Source organism: Hemitrygon akajei, chromosome 3 (assembly GCF_048418815.1).
Source record: "Hemitrygon akajei chromosome 3, sHemAka1.3, whole genome shotgun sequence".
NCBI classification, from domain to species: domain Eukaryota; kingdom Metazoa; phylum Chordata; class Chondrichthyes; order Myliobatiformes; family Dasyatidae; genus Hemitrygon; species Hemitrygon akajei.
In genome coordinates, this window is record NC_133126.1 from 18,134,853 (window position 1) to 18,151,532 (window position 16,680).

The 16,680-nt window shown below is 45.3% G+C and overlaps 1 protein-coding gene across 1 annotated transcript in view; it reads left to right on the top strand.

Annotated features, from left to right (window-relative positions):
• The window catches only part of syndig1l (synapse differentiation inducing 1-like), a 213,093-nt gene that overhangs the window by 124,423 nt on the left and 71,990 nt on the right, over nucleotides 1-16,680 (top strand). Inside the window, exon 3 of the mRNA XM_073037784.1 lies at nucleotides 4,686-4,823. Within this exon, the coding sequence (XP_072893885.1) occupies nucleotides 4,686-4,823 (138 nt within the window). The remainder of the gene's footprint in view (nucleotides 1-4,685; nucleotides 4,824-16,680) is intronic.

Sequence of the window (16,680 nt, forward strand, 5' to 3'; positions counted from 1 at the left end):
CACAGCCTCAGAATAGAAGGACATCCCTTTAGAACAGAGATGAGGAGGAATTTATTTAAGTAGATACTTGTGAATCATATGAGGAGCATTTTCTGTTTCTGGGGGTGTTATTGCAGGGGATTAGAAGAACGAGGGGCATCTCATTGAAACCATTGAATATTGAAAAGCCTAGACAGAGTGGATGTGGAGAAGATGTTTCCTGTGGTGGGGAGTCTAAGACCAGAGGGCACAGCCTCAGAATACAAGGACGTCCCTTCAGAAGAGAGATGAGGAAGAATTTCTTTAGCCAGAGGGTACTGGAATTCATTGCCACAGATGTCTGTGGAGGCCAAATTATTGGGTATATTTAAAGCAGATAATTATAATATGTGATAATTTCTTGATTAGTAAGGGTGTCAGAGGTTATGGGGAGAGGACAGGAGAATGGGGCTGAGAGGGAAAATAAATTAGCCACAATCAAATGGGGGAGCAGGCCCAAAGTGCTGAATAACCTAATTCTGTTCTACATCTCATAGTCTTATGGTTACAATACCAGCATCTACCTGACAATGTGGAAAATTACCCTGTTTTACAAAATGCAGGACAAATCCAATTCAGCTAATTATTACCCACCCACTCTACTCTCAATAATGAGCAACGCAATGGAAATTACTGTCAAGAGTGCTGTTGCTGTTCCTCAGCAGCAAGCTGCGGGGCAAAGGGCAGGAGCACCCAACCCAGATCCCATCAGAACTTTGACTCAAAAATGGATCCGCCATGATTTCATTCAATGGTAGAGTATTCTCAGGAGCAGTTTGTAAGATCTCAGATGGAAAGGCCTTGTCTTCCCATCCAAATATGTGCCTGAACTTGTCCAGCCATTTAAAAAATACCGCTTTAATATGTGTCAACTCGCCCATCACTACAGGTAAAGTCTCCGCTATTCATGAAATGCCCTGCCAGGGGTAATGGTGGAAGCGGGCACTTAAGAAACTCTTAGCACAGGGACAAGAGACAAATGTAGGAGGGAAGGGATAGATTAATCTTAGAGTCGGTTAAGAGGTCAGCACAAGATAGTGGGAAAGGGCCTCCATGTTCTTTCTTCCATGTTCTGTGGACTGTATGTCACATATTCTACACTTGCATAAGTATTTTTATCAGATAATCACAATAATTTATGGGGGATGTGGGGGCGCAGAGTGGCCTATTCCTGCTACTAATTCCAATGTCCATCATTCTTCATCCACGTGTGCATGAGACAGGACTGACTTGGTGCATGGTCAATACAGCACTGACAGCATGGGCAAAGAGTATTGTCCCTTGTCGACAGCTCAGATGAGAACTCCCACAAGGCCAGGTAGTTCTATGTGCTTTGAGCGCTGCTCCAATAAACTTTGTTGTTCAAGCCATATGACACAGACCTGAATCGAGAACAGCTCATAACAGTTGGATGGTGGTGGTGGGGTCAGGGAGAGGAACCTCATTGAAAGGCCTGGTTAGAGTAGACATTGAGAAGATCATCAGTAGGAGAGTCTAGAATCTGAGGGCACAGCCTCAGAATAAAGGAATGTCCCTTTAAAAGTGAGATGAGGAGGAATTTCTTCAGCCAGAGGATGAAAGGGGTGGCAAGATGGCGTAGTGGTTAGCACAACGCTTTATAGTATCAGTGATCTGGGTTCAATTCCCACCATTGCCTGTAAGGAGTTTGTACATCTTTCCCATGACTACGTGGGTTTCCTCCCACAGTCCAAAGACACACCGGTTGGTAGGCTAATTGGTCATTATAAATTCTCCTGTGATTGGTCTGGGATTAAATCCGGAGATTGCTGGGCAGCATGACTCGAAGGGCTGGAAGGGTCTATTCCATGCTGTAGCTCAATAAATGAATAAGAAAGATGGATCTATGGAATTAATGCCACTGAGGGCTGTGGAAGCTAAATCATTGGGTTTGTTTTGGGCAGAGGTTGTTAGGTTCTTCATTGGTAAGGGGATTAAGGGTTGCAGACAAAAGGCAGGAAATGAGTTTGAAAAAATATCACTCATGATTGAATAGTGGAGCAGATCCAATGGGTTGAATAGCCTAATTCTGCTCCTTTGGTTTATGCACATAACATTTGCAATGAAAAGTCTTCTCATCCAACATGCAACATGAATCAGTACAGTGATTTTATATACACCACTGGGCTCCAGGATAGCTCCAGTCCTGTGTTATAAGACCCCTGAATGGATCTCTTGTAGATTGGTTGCAAACAACTAATCTGGTTCCTCCAGAGGGCCCTAAAGAATATAAGCTGTTAATCTGGTTCAGTTTTATCTGAGGCGTTGCTTTGAAAGATACAGTTTAAAGATTAGCTATATTTGTCACTGGAACATCGAAAAGTACAGTTAGGTGTGTTGTTTTCATCATTGACCAACGCACTCGAGGATGTGCTGGTGACAGTCCACAATGATTCCAGCACCAACATAGCACGCTCACAACTTGCTAACCCTATCCTGTACATCTTTGGAATGTGGATAAGGTCCAAAGAACTGGAGGAAACCCATGCAGTAATGGGGAGAATGTACAAACTTGTTAAGACAGCAGTGGGAATTAGTCCCTGGTCAGTGATCACCGGCACTGTGAAGTGTTACACTAACTGCTATGTTACCATGCTGCCCTTTCAAAGAGTTATTGGACTTGGTCAATCCTTCGAAGATACTGAATTGAATCGACTTTATTTCTTACATCCTTCACATACATGAGGAGTAAAAATCTTTAATTAATATCGCAATCAATAAAAACAGAAAGTGATCAAACTTTAGACTGGTTAGGCAGCACCCACAGGCAGAAATTAGTGTGCATGTTTCAAGTTGCTGACACTAGGTCGGAACTGGAAAAGATGAGGGAAGTGACAATGCAGAGGCAGGCCAATTGGAGAAAAGAAAAATGGGAAAGGTTGCTGTTTTCCCACTTCTATCATTTGCCTGCAGACCTTGGTTCTCCAAGTAGTTACTCAATTCTTGTATGTGGCCATAAAAGTAGATACATTAGGGTGATTTCAGAAGGCACATGATCTGTTAGCCTGCATTAATTGGGGGTCTGAGCCATGAGGTAATGTTGCAGCTCTCTAAAATGCTGATTAGACCACTCTTGGAAAATTGTGTTCAGTTCTGGTTGCCTAGGGTGTCGAAGCTTTAGAGAGAGTGCAGAGGGGATTACCAGAACTCTGCCTGGATTAGAGGCCGTATCTTATGAGGAACGTTTGGGCAAGTTAGGGCTTTTCTTCTTGGAGTGAAAGAGGATGAGAGGTGACTTGAAAGAGGTGTATAAGATAAGAGGCATAGGTGGAGTGCTTTTTTTTCCAGGGTGGAAATGGCTAATATGACCAGGCATAATTTTAAGGTGATTGGAAGAAAAGTGATTAAAGGGTATGTCAGAGGTAGGTATTTTTACACAATAGGTTGTGAGTGTGTTGAAATCAATGCCAGGGGTGCTGGTAGAGATGGATACATTAGGAAAATTTAAGAGTCCCTTAGGTAGGCACATGGTTGGCAGGAAAATGGAGGGTTATGTGGGAGGGAAGGATTAGATTGATCTTGCAGTATGTAAAAGATCAGACCCCATTGTGGGCCAAAGTGCCTGTACTGTTTTATGTTCTAAAGTATGTACACTATCTCTATCTCACCAAACCTGTCTTTCAAGAGAGCATTCTGGATTATAACCAATAACACGTCTAAGTTCTGGTTCTGATTTTCAGTTTAGAGACAGAGAACCGCCCATGCTGCCAAGACAAACCGCAGTACAGAAGAGTTTAACATCACATGGAAATAATTGAGGGAGTTAAGGGGGGGTGCAGATGGGCATTCTCCGTGCCTTTCTGTGATCACTGCACATACAGACAGGCACAAGGGCATGAGTACTCAGAAGGCACACATCCATGCCATGGCCAGAGACACAAGTTCACCACAGACACAGATGGGTTCTCACTCTCTCACAGGCACAGGACCAGGTAGGCACACAGACACGTGCACCGGTACCCAGAGTTAAGTGTGCCTGTATGTCTGTGGCACAATAGCCCAGGAGAGATGCCACCTCACCACACCGGAGAACCAGGTTCCCTCGTGCCTGTGTGGAGTTCCAATGTTCTCCAACAACTGTGTGGTTTACTCTGGCCACTCCGCTTTCCTCCCACATCCAAAGATGTATCGCTCGGCTGGTTAATTGTCAAAGTCAAGGTCACTTCACTATCAAAGTATGTATACAATATGCACCCATATACTAGCTTGAGATTCAATTTCTTGCAGCCCCTTAACTGGCCCTAGCGTGCAGATGAATGGCAGAATCTGTTGAGTTAACACAAATTTGGGGGGGGGGGGAATAGAAATAATGGTGATAAATATAGCATTACCATAAAAGGTTGGTTAAGGGTCAGCACAGGCTCAGTGGGCCGAAGGGCCTGTATCCCTCTTTGACTCTCTGTCACTGACAGGTGAAGGCTTTGTTACATCCGCATCAAAACAACTTCACTCTCTCTCTTCTGCAAGCCTGTGACTGCTGCTTTCTTCCCTGACAACATTTCTCCTGTGTGATGTGATGAGATTACAGGGTTTTTTTTCTCTCTCTAATGACTTTGGTAATTCAGTTTTTATCTACTTGTTCACCATTAATGAAACCAGTGCTGTTCTGCTGCTAATAGACTCTATCATTCTCCTCGTGCTCTCCCCAGAGTGACTGCTCGAGCGACAGTGACAGCGAGGACAACTTCATAACCATCCCTCCGCGGGACCATCTGGGCCTGGCCATCTTCTCCATGTTGTGTTGCTTCTGGCCCCTCGGCATCGCGGCTTTCTACTTCTCTCAAGGGGTAAGGCTCACTCTGTCTTCATCCGACCCCAGAACACTCCGAACTGACTTACATTCTCATGTTTGTGTGTGTGTGGAAAAGAATAGGTAAATGTCTACTGGTATATGTGTGTGGAAAGGGTATGGAGGGATATGGTCCAGGCGTGGCTCCATGGGACAAGACAAAATAACTGTTCAGCATGGACGTGGTGAGATGAAGGACCTATTCCGTGTTGTAGTGTTCTATGACTCTTTAAGTATTAGATGTGCACATGTATACAGTATAAGCATGTGTGTGTGTGTGTGTGTGTGTGTGTGTGTGTGTGTGTGTGTGTGTGTGTGTGTGTGTGTGTGTGTGTGTGTGTGTGTGTGTGTGTGACACTAGACATGAACAGAACTGTGAGCATGTATGTGAACAGCCGAGTGTGCATGTGTATGTGATAGATAATAGATATCTGTACATGTGTGTGATTTTGATCATGTGCAAGAAAGTTGTGTGTGTGTGTGTGTGTGTGTGTGTGTGTGTGTGTGTGTGTGTGTGTGTGCGTGTGTGTGTGTGTGTGTGTGTGTGTGTGCGCGTGTGTGTGTGCGTGTGTGTGTGTATACGTCTGCCATTTGTCAAATGTGATGATGAGTCTCACAGGATCTGTTTCTGAATTGTGAACATGGGGCCAGAGAATGGAAGGGGTGACCTATCACATGAGGGAGGAAGCCTCCTATTTCCTCAGGACTTTTCCCAGCCCCTTTGACGTAAGGAAGGCTTCTTCTGGAATAAAGTATCCAGCCCAGTATCTCATCCCGGCACAGTGAGTCAGAAGTCCCACCCCAGGGGCTGGGACATTAAATCCATGCAGGTGCCCCAGTGAGCACCAAAGCAATCTCATTCATACTAAGTAAAGCTCCCTGCTGATCTCTCAGCCAATCTACATCACCCAAGAACATCGATTTGAGAAGTGCAAGCAGACTCTTCCTATTGCCTAAGCCAACACTCATCCCTCCACTGTATTCATAAAAATCACCATAGTGTTTCTGAAGCACTTGGGAAGTTTAGAAAATGAAAGACACTATCTAAATGTAGGTCATCTTTTCAGTGTGTGATAGGAAAATAAGCTTTGCCAATGCATCATGTCTTTGGTGAGACAGTGAACTATATTCTGGGCAAGAGTGATTGTCTCACAAGTCCAGTACCCCAGAGGCCAGCATTGGATTCCATGCTCAAATGCCTAAGTGTGTTGAATTTATCAGTGATGTGTTGACAACATAATTTTAATAAGTAAATGTCTTTAGGAGAGCTATTGGAGGAGGGAGGACATATATGGATGTACAAGCACTGCCACGTGAGGGAAGAGATGCTGGTCACTAGCAACGTTCCCTCTAATTTGTAATGACCACGGTGCACAAAAACCTTGAGCTGTGCAAATTTTTTGCCCAGTAACAACAACATGTGTGCACTGAATAATTTCTTCAATAAAGACGGTATGAGTAAGCCAGCTGTAAAATCTGAAGACAGATCATTGCAAACCCCACATTGTCAGCACCGCCCACATCAGAACCCAGAAAAGGAAATGTGATTGGGTATGATCATGAAATATACATAACGTACCAGCGAGGTAGAGAGGCACAACTTTTTGTCTGCATTTTAAGTTCCTTTGTGGGCACGCACATGCGCACACCTTAAAGGGAACATTGGTCACTAGATACCACGGCACTGTGATAAACATTCAGTCGCACGGCTGACAGTGAGGTTGGTCAGAGCACTTCCTGACTAGTGAAACTCAAAAAGCAGAAATCATGAACTGTGTGGAGAACAGATAAGGCAGCAGCTCCCAGCAGGGAATGAAGTCCACCTCACCACTATTGTGTGCAGTTATGGCAGCACATTATAGGAAAGATTTGGTGCAGGGGAGATTCACCAAGATGCTGCCTGGATGAGAGAGCATGTGTCCTGAGGATAGGTTGAACAAGCTGGGGCCTTTTCTTATGAGCGAAGGAGGATGAGGGGTGACTTGCTGGAGGTGTACAAAATGTAAGAGGTGTAGATCGAGTGGACAGACAGAGATTTTTCCCAGGGCAGAAATGGCTAGTACATGGGGGCACAATTTTAAGGCGATTGGAGGAAAGTATAGGGGGATATCAGGGGTAAGTTTTTTGTAGAGAGAGTGGTGGATGATTGGAACACCTTGCCAGGGCTGGTGGGAGAGGGACATTCAAGAAACTCTTCAATAGGTACATAAGAACATAAGACCATAAGATATAGGAACAGAAGTAGGCCATTCGGCCCATTGAGTTTGCTCTGCCATTCAATCATGAGCTGATCCAATTCTTCCAGTCATCCCCACTCCCCTGCCTTCTCCCCATATACTTTGATGCCCTGGTTAATCAAGAACCTATCTATCTCTGCCTTAAATTCAACCAATGACTTGGCCTCTGCAGCCATTTGTGGCAACAAATTCCCCAGATTTACCACCCTCTGACTAAAGTAATTTCTCCACATCTCTGATCATTGCACAACACCCAATCCAGCACAGCTGATCCCCTAGTGGATTTAACAACAAGCTGCTCTAAAAAGCCAACCCTTAGACATTCTACAAATTCTCTCTCTTAAGGTCCAGTACTGGCCTGGTTTTCCCAATCCACTTTCATATTAAAATCACCAACGATTATCATGACATTGTCGTTCTGATATGCCTATTTTATCTCCTGCTGTAATTTGTAATCCACATTCCGGCTTCTGTTTGGAGGCCTGTATACAACTATCGTTAGACAATAGACAATAGCTGCAGGAGTAGGGTGTTCAACCCTTCGAGCCAGCACCACCATTCAATGTGATCGTGGCTGATCATCCACAATCAGTACCCTGTTCCTGCCCTCTCCCCATATCCATTGACTCCGCTATCTTTAAGAGCTCTATCTACATGGATGAAAATAAAATGGAGGGTCACGTGGAAGGGAAGGATTGAATCCAAGAGTAGATCAATACAATATTATGGGCTGAAGGGCCTGTACTATGCTGAAATGTTCTACTTTAGTAGGAGCAAGCCAAAACTTAGGAGAAGAAATCATGTGATAAAAATAGGGAAGTGAAAGGGAGTGGTTGATGGCCAACATAATACTATAAAATCAGGCCTGGGAGAATACTTGATTTCCCTAATCCCACTTATCCCCAGTATCAACCATCCAAACTGCCTTTTGGTCCTTTGTACTGTTGTCACTCCAAACTCCTTTTGAAGACTCTTTGAAACACACGGTTATGATTTCAGTTTTGAAAAGTCCACTGTGCAGCACTTGCATTTATTCTTGCGTTAAAGGGTCCACATAAATGTGAGCTAATACAGAGGGTGACGTCTGGGGAGTTGAAGGAACTCCCCTCCAGGAATAGCCTAAATTACTGAACCCAGCTGTATCTGTTGCCTGTAATGGATGTTTCCCAAGCTCATTGCTGCTGGATTGGAATGATTTGGGGTAACAGTAGAAATTCTGTTCTGATCACCAGCTTTTCCAACCCAAGAATGTAAGCCCTTTGGCCCACAATTTGTGGCAATATTACTTGGAGCATCAAAGGATATGGGGAGAAGGCAGGTGTATGGGGTTGAGTGGGATCCAGGAGCAGCCATGAAGGAATGGCGAAGCAGACTTGATGGGCTGAATGGCCTAATTCTGGTCCTATGTCTTATGGCCTTAATATTTAAACCTACTCTAAGATCAATCTAATCCTACTCCCCAACGTAGCCCATAACCCACCATTTTTCTTTCATCCATGTTCCCATCTAAGAGTCTCCTTACTATTTAATGTATTCACCTCTACCACCCACCCCTGGCAGTGTGTTCCAGACACCTACCAGTCTGTGTAAAAAACATACCTTGATATCTCCCCTAAATTTCTCTCCTCGCAATGTACACCATGGGGTAAAGGCATTGGCTGTCCATTCTCTTTGTGGCTCTTATAATCTTCTACACCTCCATCAAGTCTCTTCTCATCCTCCTTCACTCCAAAGAGAAAAGTCTGATCTCACTCAACCTTCCCTCAAAAGACATGCTCACTAATTCTGGGAGCATCCTCATAAGTTTCCTCTGCAAGAACTCACTCTTCAAGAAAAGCTTTGTTCTCTTTTCCACCTTGTTATGTGGTCACTCATAGTTACCAACTCTTCTGAGAGGAGAGAAACATCTGTGGGATCAGATCAGAGAGTTGTAAAGGAGTTCGCCTCTTTCCCCCTCATTGTGCCTCCACTTATAAAGGTGTAATTGCATCAACAACTTTTACAAATTGTCCTGCCAACTTTAAAGATTTGTCTGCATATGTGCTCAGATCTGTCTGCTCCCGCACTTCCATTACTGCACTCCAATTCAATTCCTATGACCGCTCCTTGTCCCCAGTAACAAAATGCAGTCCTTCACCCTTCGCTGTATTAAATTTTATGTGGCGTCTGTCAGAGCAATTCGCCAGTCTGTCTACATCCTCCTGATGCTTGGTGCTAATCCCTCTCGCTGTGACTTCCATGTGAGGGAGTTGGATGTGTGGGAGAGTGAAAATCACAGAAAAAATACTGGCAGCATGCACCGTACAACTCCCAATTACAACAGGAACAATTTACTGGAGAAGACAGCTGCCAGCCCAGAGCCAGAGAGATAGTGAATATCAGGAGTTTTTATCTTTAGACCATAGGGATGCTTGACTGCAATAAATATTAAGTATTCATTAACTAGGGTAATTGCAAAATATATTTTAAAATGCTTGCATATACTGATTTGTGTTCGATATGACTGCAAGGCTGAATTGTCAAAACACTACTTCATCTGATTTCATTTCTACCAATTTGTTAAATGAAATTAATAAACTCTTATTGTAATATACAAGATAATTTCTGTTAAATGTATTAATAGAAATCAATGTTCTTCTAGCAAAATAAGAAATTAACTGAATATCTGAGTAATTTTACAAATGAAAGTTTGTTTCTTAGCAACTTCATGCTCCAAAAGGAATCCAAGGATCTCAGTAGAATGTTTAATGTGATAGGGGATAACTTTAAGGTGATTGGAGGAAAGGACAACACTGTGCAAAAGTCTGAGGCACATATACTGTATATCCCAGGGTACCGAAGGCTCTGGCACAGTACTGTATTTGTCTTATGGTTTTATGGTGGAGTGAAAAGTGAGTTTGTAAATCTGGTGGGAGCAGTGGCTGTTGGGAGTGGCAAGGGTGGGAGGGATGTGGAACAGGTGTCAGAGAAGGAGTGTCAAGGTGGGGAGGGGTGGCGTGGGTGCAGATACACCCAGCCCTGAGACACCAGGCAATGTCATTCAATTGCAAACAATTGGCTTATTGACCATTACAGTGCTGCCCACTCCCTCCCCCTTTTCCCAACCACGATTTCCGTCTCACTGCCCCCCCTCCCACTCCCAGTCCACAATAGAGTCCTGGTAGAATCTGGTTCATCATCGCTCACGGATGTCATGATTTTTTTTGTGGCAATATATAAAATTACCATGCAAACGTTCTTAGACTCCCTAGCTATATACTTTTGCAACAGTGCGATCACTCCAGCTGAATATGATGTTCTCCTAAGGGATTGTCTCCAGGATGCTGGAGTGGATTCTCTTAATGGGGAATGGCTGTGCGTGACTTCGTTTAACGCGGGGAGGCTGATGCGCGGGCAGCCACCGCACAGTCCTTGACTGATCTAAGTCAGGGTCCAGTGGCATGAAATGCAATACACTGAGGACCCTTCACTGCTGCAGCCTTCCAAATTGAAGTTCAAGTTCAGGTTTATTGTCATCTGACTACAACCAGATGAAACAACGTTCCTCCAGACCATGGTGCACCCACAAAACATACTTCACACACAGCACATAAACCAAAGTAGTAACATAATCAAATACCAGTCAAAATGCATGCAGTGCCCAGCACAGGTAAACAGTCAGGAGTGGACAGTAACAACTCGCTCTCCTAATGCAAGTGGTGGCAAGGTATTCGTTAGTCTCACAGTCTGGGGGTAGAAGCTGTTGCCCAGTCTGCCTGATGGACCTGGCTCAAAGAGATTGTGGGATTGGACCCTTCATATGCAATGGTCCCGGTAAATGCCACAAATGAGGGGAGGGATACCCTGACGATCCTCTCAGTGGATTTTCCTGCCCCCTGTAGGGTCTTGTGATCCGATGCCCTGCAGCTTCCACACCACACAGTGACAGGGCCAGACAGGACATTCTGCTTGGTACTCCAGTAGAAAGTTGTTAGATTGGGGGTGGGAAGCCTTGCTTGATGTCTTAGTCTCCTCAGAAAGTGCAGACACTGCTGTGCCTTCTTGACTATTGAGGAGGAGGTGAGGGTTCAGGTTAGATTGTGCATTATGTGCATACCAAGGAACTTTGTGCCCTTCAATCTCTCCGTGGCAGAGCCATTGATGTGCAATTGAGAGTGGTTGCCTTGTGCCTTCCTGACGTCCACAATCATCTCTTTTGTCTTGCCCACAATGAGACTCAGGTTGTTGTTCTCACTCCAATCAACAAGCCTCTTGACCTCCTCTCTGTACGCTGACTCATCATTGTTGCTGATGAGTGAACTTGATGATGCGGTTTCAAAGGTTTCAAAGGTACATTTAATGTCAGAGAAGTGTATACATCCTAAAATGCGTTTTCTTTGCAACCATCCACAAAAACAGAAGAGTGCCCCCAAAGAATGAATGTTAGAACCCCGAAGTTCTCCCCCCAGCTCCCCTCCCTCCCTCGTGTAAGCAACAGCAAAATCAACAATCCCCCTCCCCCCACCAGCAAAAAACAAGCATCAGCACCCGCCACCGAGCACTCAAGCGTGAGCAAAGCAACAGCAAAGACACAGACTCGCAGTTACCCCAAAGACTACTCATTCACCCGGTATTCGACATACCACAGGCTCCCTCTTTCCCTAATAAGGGAGAACGAGATGTCTCCGTTTCACAGCGAGAGGTGAGACGTAACAAATAATTTGTTGGTTTACAATGTTAGAAGTCCGTTGCATCGCTTTTTCCGAGCTCTGTGCCCAAAGAGCTCGTGTTTCTGGGCCGTAGATCTTCCAACTCCCACAACACACAGATCTCCTGCCGGGACACTGACCTTCGATTCACCGGTCTCCAGAGCCATGAGATCTCGGACCTCCAAAAGTGAGCTGAGCTCTTCGGCCGCATCCTTGGCACGTCGAATAACTGCCAGTCGTGAAACCCCGAGAGTGGGTCCCATTCCCGCAAGGGACCGGATTGAGCTGAATCTAGCAGTGCAGTCATGAGTCGGCAGCGTGAACATCAGCAGGCTGAGCATGGAGTCCTGGGGGGGTCACCAAAGCTCAACGTGATGGAGCTTGAGACATTGTTGTCAACTCGGACTGAGCGAGGTCTTTCCATCAAGACATCCAAGATCCAGTTACAGAGAAGGGTGTTAAGACCCAGTGAGGACAGTTTGCCCACCAGCCTCTGATCATGCTGATGAAGTCAATGAATAACATCCTGGCATATGAAGCATCATTTTTTAGGTGGGACAGGACGGAGTGGAGGGCCAAGGCTATGGCATCATCAGTGGGCCGGTGTGAGCAGTACGCAAACTGGAAAGGCTCCAATGTAGCTGTAAGAGTGAGATTTTATAGATCCATTACTAGCTGCTCAAAGCACTTCATGGTTGTCAAAGTCAGTGCCACTGGGCCATAATCGTGTAGGCCAGTTACCATCTCTCTCTTGGGCACAGAAATGATGGTGGCTGCCTTGAAGACTGCAGGGACAGTAGACTGTTTCAGTGATATTAAAGATGGTCATTAAGCTCTCCGTTAGCTGGGTCCCTGAGCACCTGATCAGGTATGCTGTCGGGTTCCGCAGCTTTGTGTGGGTTTACCCTGGCTAGGTTCTTCCTCATCTCAGCTGCAGCCAGATGGAGTGCCTATTCCTTCCATGTCACACCGTTAAATGCGCCAGATCATGCAGAGAAGGCATTCAGCCTATCAGGAAGGGAGGTGTCATTGTTGCTGATACGTAGGGTGGAATTGTAATCGGTTATGGTTTATAGTTCCTGTCACATCCACTGTGTGTCCCTGGTGTCACGAATGTGTCTGTGGATTTTCTGTGCGTGCTCATGCTTTGCCTTCCTGGTGGCACAGGCAGTAAGGCTTTTGCTCAACTTGGAGTCATCCTGTCCTCCAATCTGAAAGTAGCGTCCCAGTTCCTAAGCCGTGGCTGCACCTCAGCAGTCAGCCATTGTTTCTGGTTTCCCCTGGCGATGTAGTGTTTAATCATTGTAAAGTCCACGGTGCATTTGCCTATGTAGCTAGTCACAGATCCCGTATTTCGCTCAACGTCGACGAGATGGTCGTAGGTAGCCACCTCCCTGAGTATGGTCCAGTCCCACAGCACTGAAGAGGCATTTTGCAGCTAGGTCCTGGTCTTGTTTGACTCAGTTAACCTGTGGTCTGTAGCAGGGATTAGCAAAGTGGATATGTGGTCTGAGTATCCAAGGTGGGGTGGGGGGCGGGCAGCCTGCAGGCTCCACAAAAGTTGGTATGAACCAGGTCTAACATATTCTCTCCACTGGTTGCGAAGTTGACATGCTGGTATGACTGACATCACCAGTAAGAATGAAGACACTGTCTGGCTGAGTGGTTTTGAGGCTGCAGATTGCACCGTGGAGCCCCTGTGGCGCTTCCCCAACATTAACATGGGGGGGGGGGAATGGTAAGTAAGCAGCAATAATCACAATGACAGTGAACTCTCTCAGCATGGAAGGGCCTGCATTTCGCCATTAAAAGTTTTATCTGTAGTGAGGAGTGGATCGTTATTACTTATATTACTAAAAGACCAGATCTTATTGACATAAACACACAGGCCTCCTCCATAGGTCCTGCCAGAGGTCATAGCATTCCTGCCGGCCTTCTAGCTGGATAGCTGAGACCAGAGTGGTGTCCTTGAGCCACGTTTCTGTCAGGACAAAGGAAACTTTAACTAATGTCTGTAGATGTGTGGTGGAGAGTATACTGGCTGGTTGCATCACAGCCTGGTAAGGAAACACCAATGCCCTTGAATGGAAAATCCTACAAAAGATAATGGATATGGTCCAGCTCATCGTGGGTAAAGCCCTCCCCAGCACTGAGCACATCTACACGAAATGCTGTCCCGGGAAAGCAGCATCCATGCCAGGTCATGCTCTCTTCTTGCTGCTGCAGTCAGAAAAAAGGTACAGAAGTTTCAGGACTCACACCACCAGGCTCAGGAGCTGTGACTACCCCTCAATCATCAGGCTCTTGAACTAAAACCATGTCACTCAACTTCATTTGCCATATCACTGAAATGTTGCCACAACCTACAGTCTCATCATCTCGTGTTCTCAATATTTATTGCTTATGTATTTGTTATTATTTTTCTGTCCTTTTTGTATTTGCACAGTTTGTTGTCTTTTGCACACTGGCTGAATGCCCAGGTTGGTCCGGTGTTTCATAAACACGAGAAAGTCTGCAGATACTGGAAATCCAAAGCAACACATATGCACAATATGTGGTCCAGGAGCCCGATGACTGCAGGGCTACAACTGCTCCCAGTCCTGGTGACGTGGGACCCCACACTCCTGCACCTCCTGCCCGACGGTGCTAGTGAGGTGAGAGGGAGACTGGTGAAACGCAGGTGGACAGCGCGGAATATTGGTCTGTTTTCTGCTCTTGGGCCTCAATACTTTAATCTGGCTCGACGCTTTAATCGGTGCAGGTTAGTGGAGCTGAGCACAGGTTTGCTTTCCGCTCTCGGGCCTCGACACAGCGTCCACCCCAGTGATGCAGCTGGGCAGCTTTTCTTGGGAATGCTCACCATGCCTCAGGGCATTGAAAAGACTGCGTAGAGACCCTCACAGGAAACGAATGTCCCTTTGAGAATGTGCTCCTTTTTGAGGGACCACATTTACTGAGTGGACCTTTCCTCGTTCCAGTGCCTTGACTTTGCATCAGTTGTTTACAATTGATTTTCATCCAGTCATTCACTGAATTTTGATTAGTGAGACGTTTATCAGTTACCTACTTAAAGGAAAGCTGTAGGGGATCGAACTAGTGCAGTAGCCTTTAGGGCCTGGTTATTGATGGTAGGAAAGACCCACGGAAGAAGGGACTGGACTGTCTCAATTTAATTCAAGTACTGATTATCCTGCAGAGGTGCCCCCAATTTAGCAAATCGATTGATGTTGACTGGAAGTTAAAAGATGCAGCTAATAGACTAGAAACAAGCATACAGTATATCCCACTTGAATTGAATTGAATTGAATGATCTTTATTGTCATTATACAATGGTACAATGAAACCCTTTTTGGCTTCCTCTCAGGCAATTAAATAAAGTGGTAGATAAAAACAAGACAGTGATAGAAAAACAGTATTAAATAGTTAAGTAGCAGAAAATAAGTTGCAGCAGCACCAGAATGTCACAGTAATGCACAAAGTGCCGTTAGTATTTGAGTCCTTGTGTGTGCTCACAGTTTCAGTCATTGTTCTGTGGGAGTGGTGTGATGGAGGCCATAGCTCTGGGGTAGAAGCTGTTCCTCAGTCTAACTTCACCTTCCCTCCTTGGCCCCAAATCGATCTGTCTGTCTCAACTCATTCTTCACTGCCTCCACCTTCACCCTTCCTCAGTCCTGCCTCACCACACCCACTCACTGCCTATCTGCCCTCTCTCCTCTCAGTCCAAGACACAGGGCTTTGAGCCAATATGTTGACCATTCCCCCCTCCAGCCCACAGATGCTGCTCGGCCAGCAGAGTCCCTTTGCGGATTGTTTGTTGCTCGGCTTCCCAGCATCTGCGGTCTCTTGTGTCCCAGTTATATCCAGCCATAGCAGAGGGAGTAAGGAATGTGAGCCAATCCGAATTAGGTGAAGTTTGTTGTTTTGCAGCTACACTATAGTGCAAAGACATACAATTTGCTGTAAATTACAAAATAAATCAATTGTGCCTTAGAAAAGGAATACTGAGGTAGTGTTACACACACAAAATGCTGGAGGAACTCAGCAAGCCAGGCAATATATATGGAAAAAAGGTACAGTCAACATTTCGGGCCAAATCCCTTCAGCAGGACTGTAGTGTTAGGTACAGGCTGAGTATCAAAACATTAGGGATGCAGAATCAGAAAGGATAGCAAATAGGGTACTCAACTGTTGTATCTAAATGCATGTAGTATAAGAAATAAGGTGGATGATCTTGTTGTAGTATTACAGATTGCCAGGTATGACGTAGTGGCCATCACTGAATCATGTCTGAAGGATGTTTGTAGTGGGGAGCTGAATGTCCAAGGTTACACGTTATATCAAAGGAATAGGAAGGTAGGCAGAGGGGGTGGTGTGGCCCTACTTATAAAGAATGTCATCAAATCAACAGAAAGATGTGACATAGGATCGGTAGATGTTGAATCCTTGTGGGTTAAGTTAAGAAACTGCAAAGGTAAAAGGACGTTGATGGCAGTTATATACAGGCCTCCCAACAGTGGCTGGGAGGTGGACCACAGGTTACAACAGGAAATAGAAAAGGCATGTCAAAGGGGTAATGTTATGGTTGTCGTGGGAAATTTTAACATGCAGGCTGATTAGGAAAATCAGGTTGGTAACTTATCTCAAGAGTGTGAGTTTGTTGAATGCCTATGAGATGGCTTTTTAGAGCAGTTTGTCATTAAGCCTACTAGAGGATCAGCTATACTGGATTAGGTGTTATGTAATGAACCAGAGGCAATTAGGGAGCTTAAGGTAAAAGAACTCTTGGGAGCCAGTAGGCACAATATTATTGAAAAAAAACACAAAATGCTGGCAGAACTCAGCAGGCCAGACAGCATCTATGGGAGGAGGTAGTGACGATGTTTCGGGCCGAAACCCTTCATCATCCACTCCTTCATGATCCACTGCTACC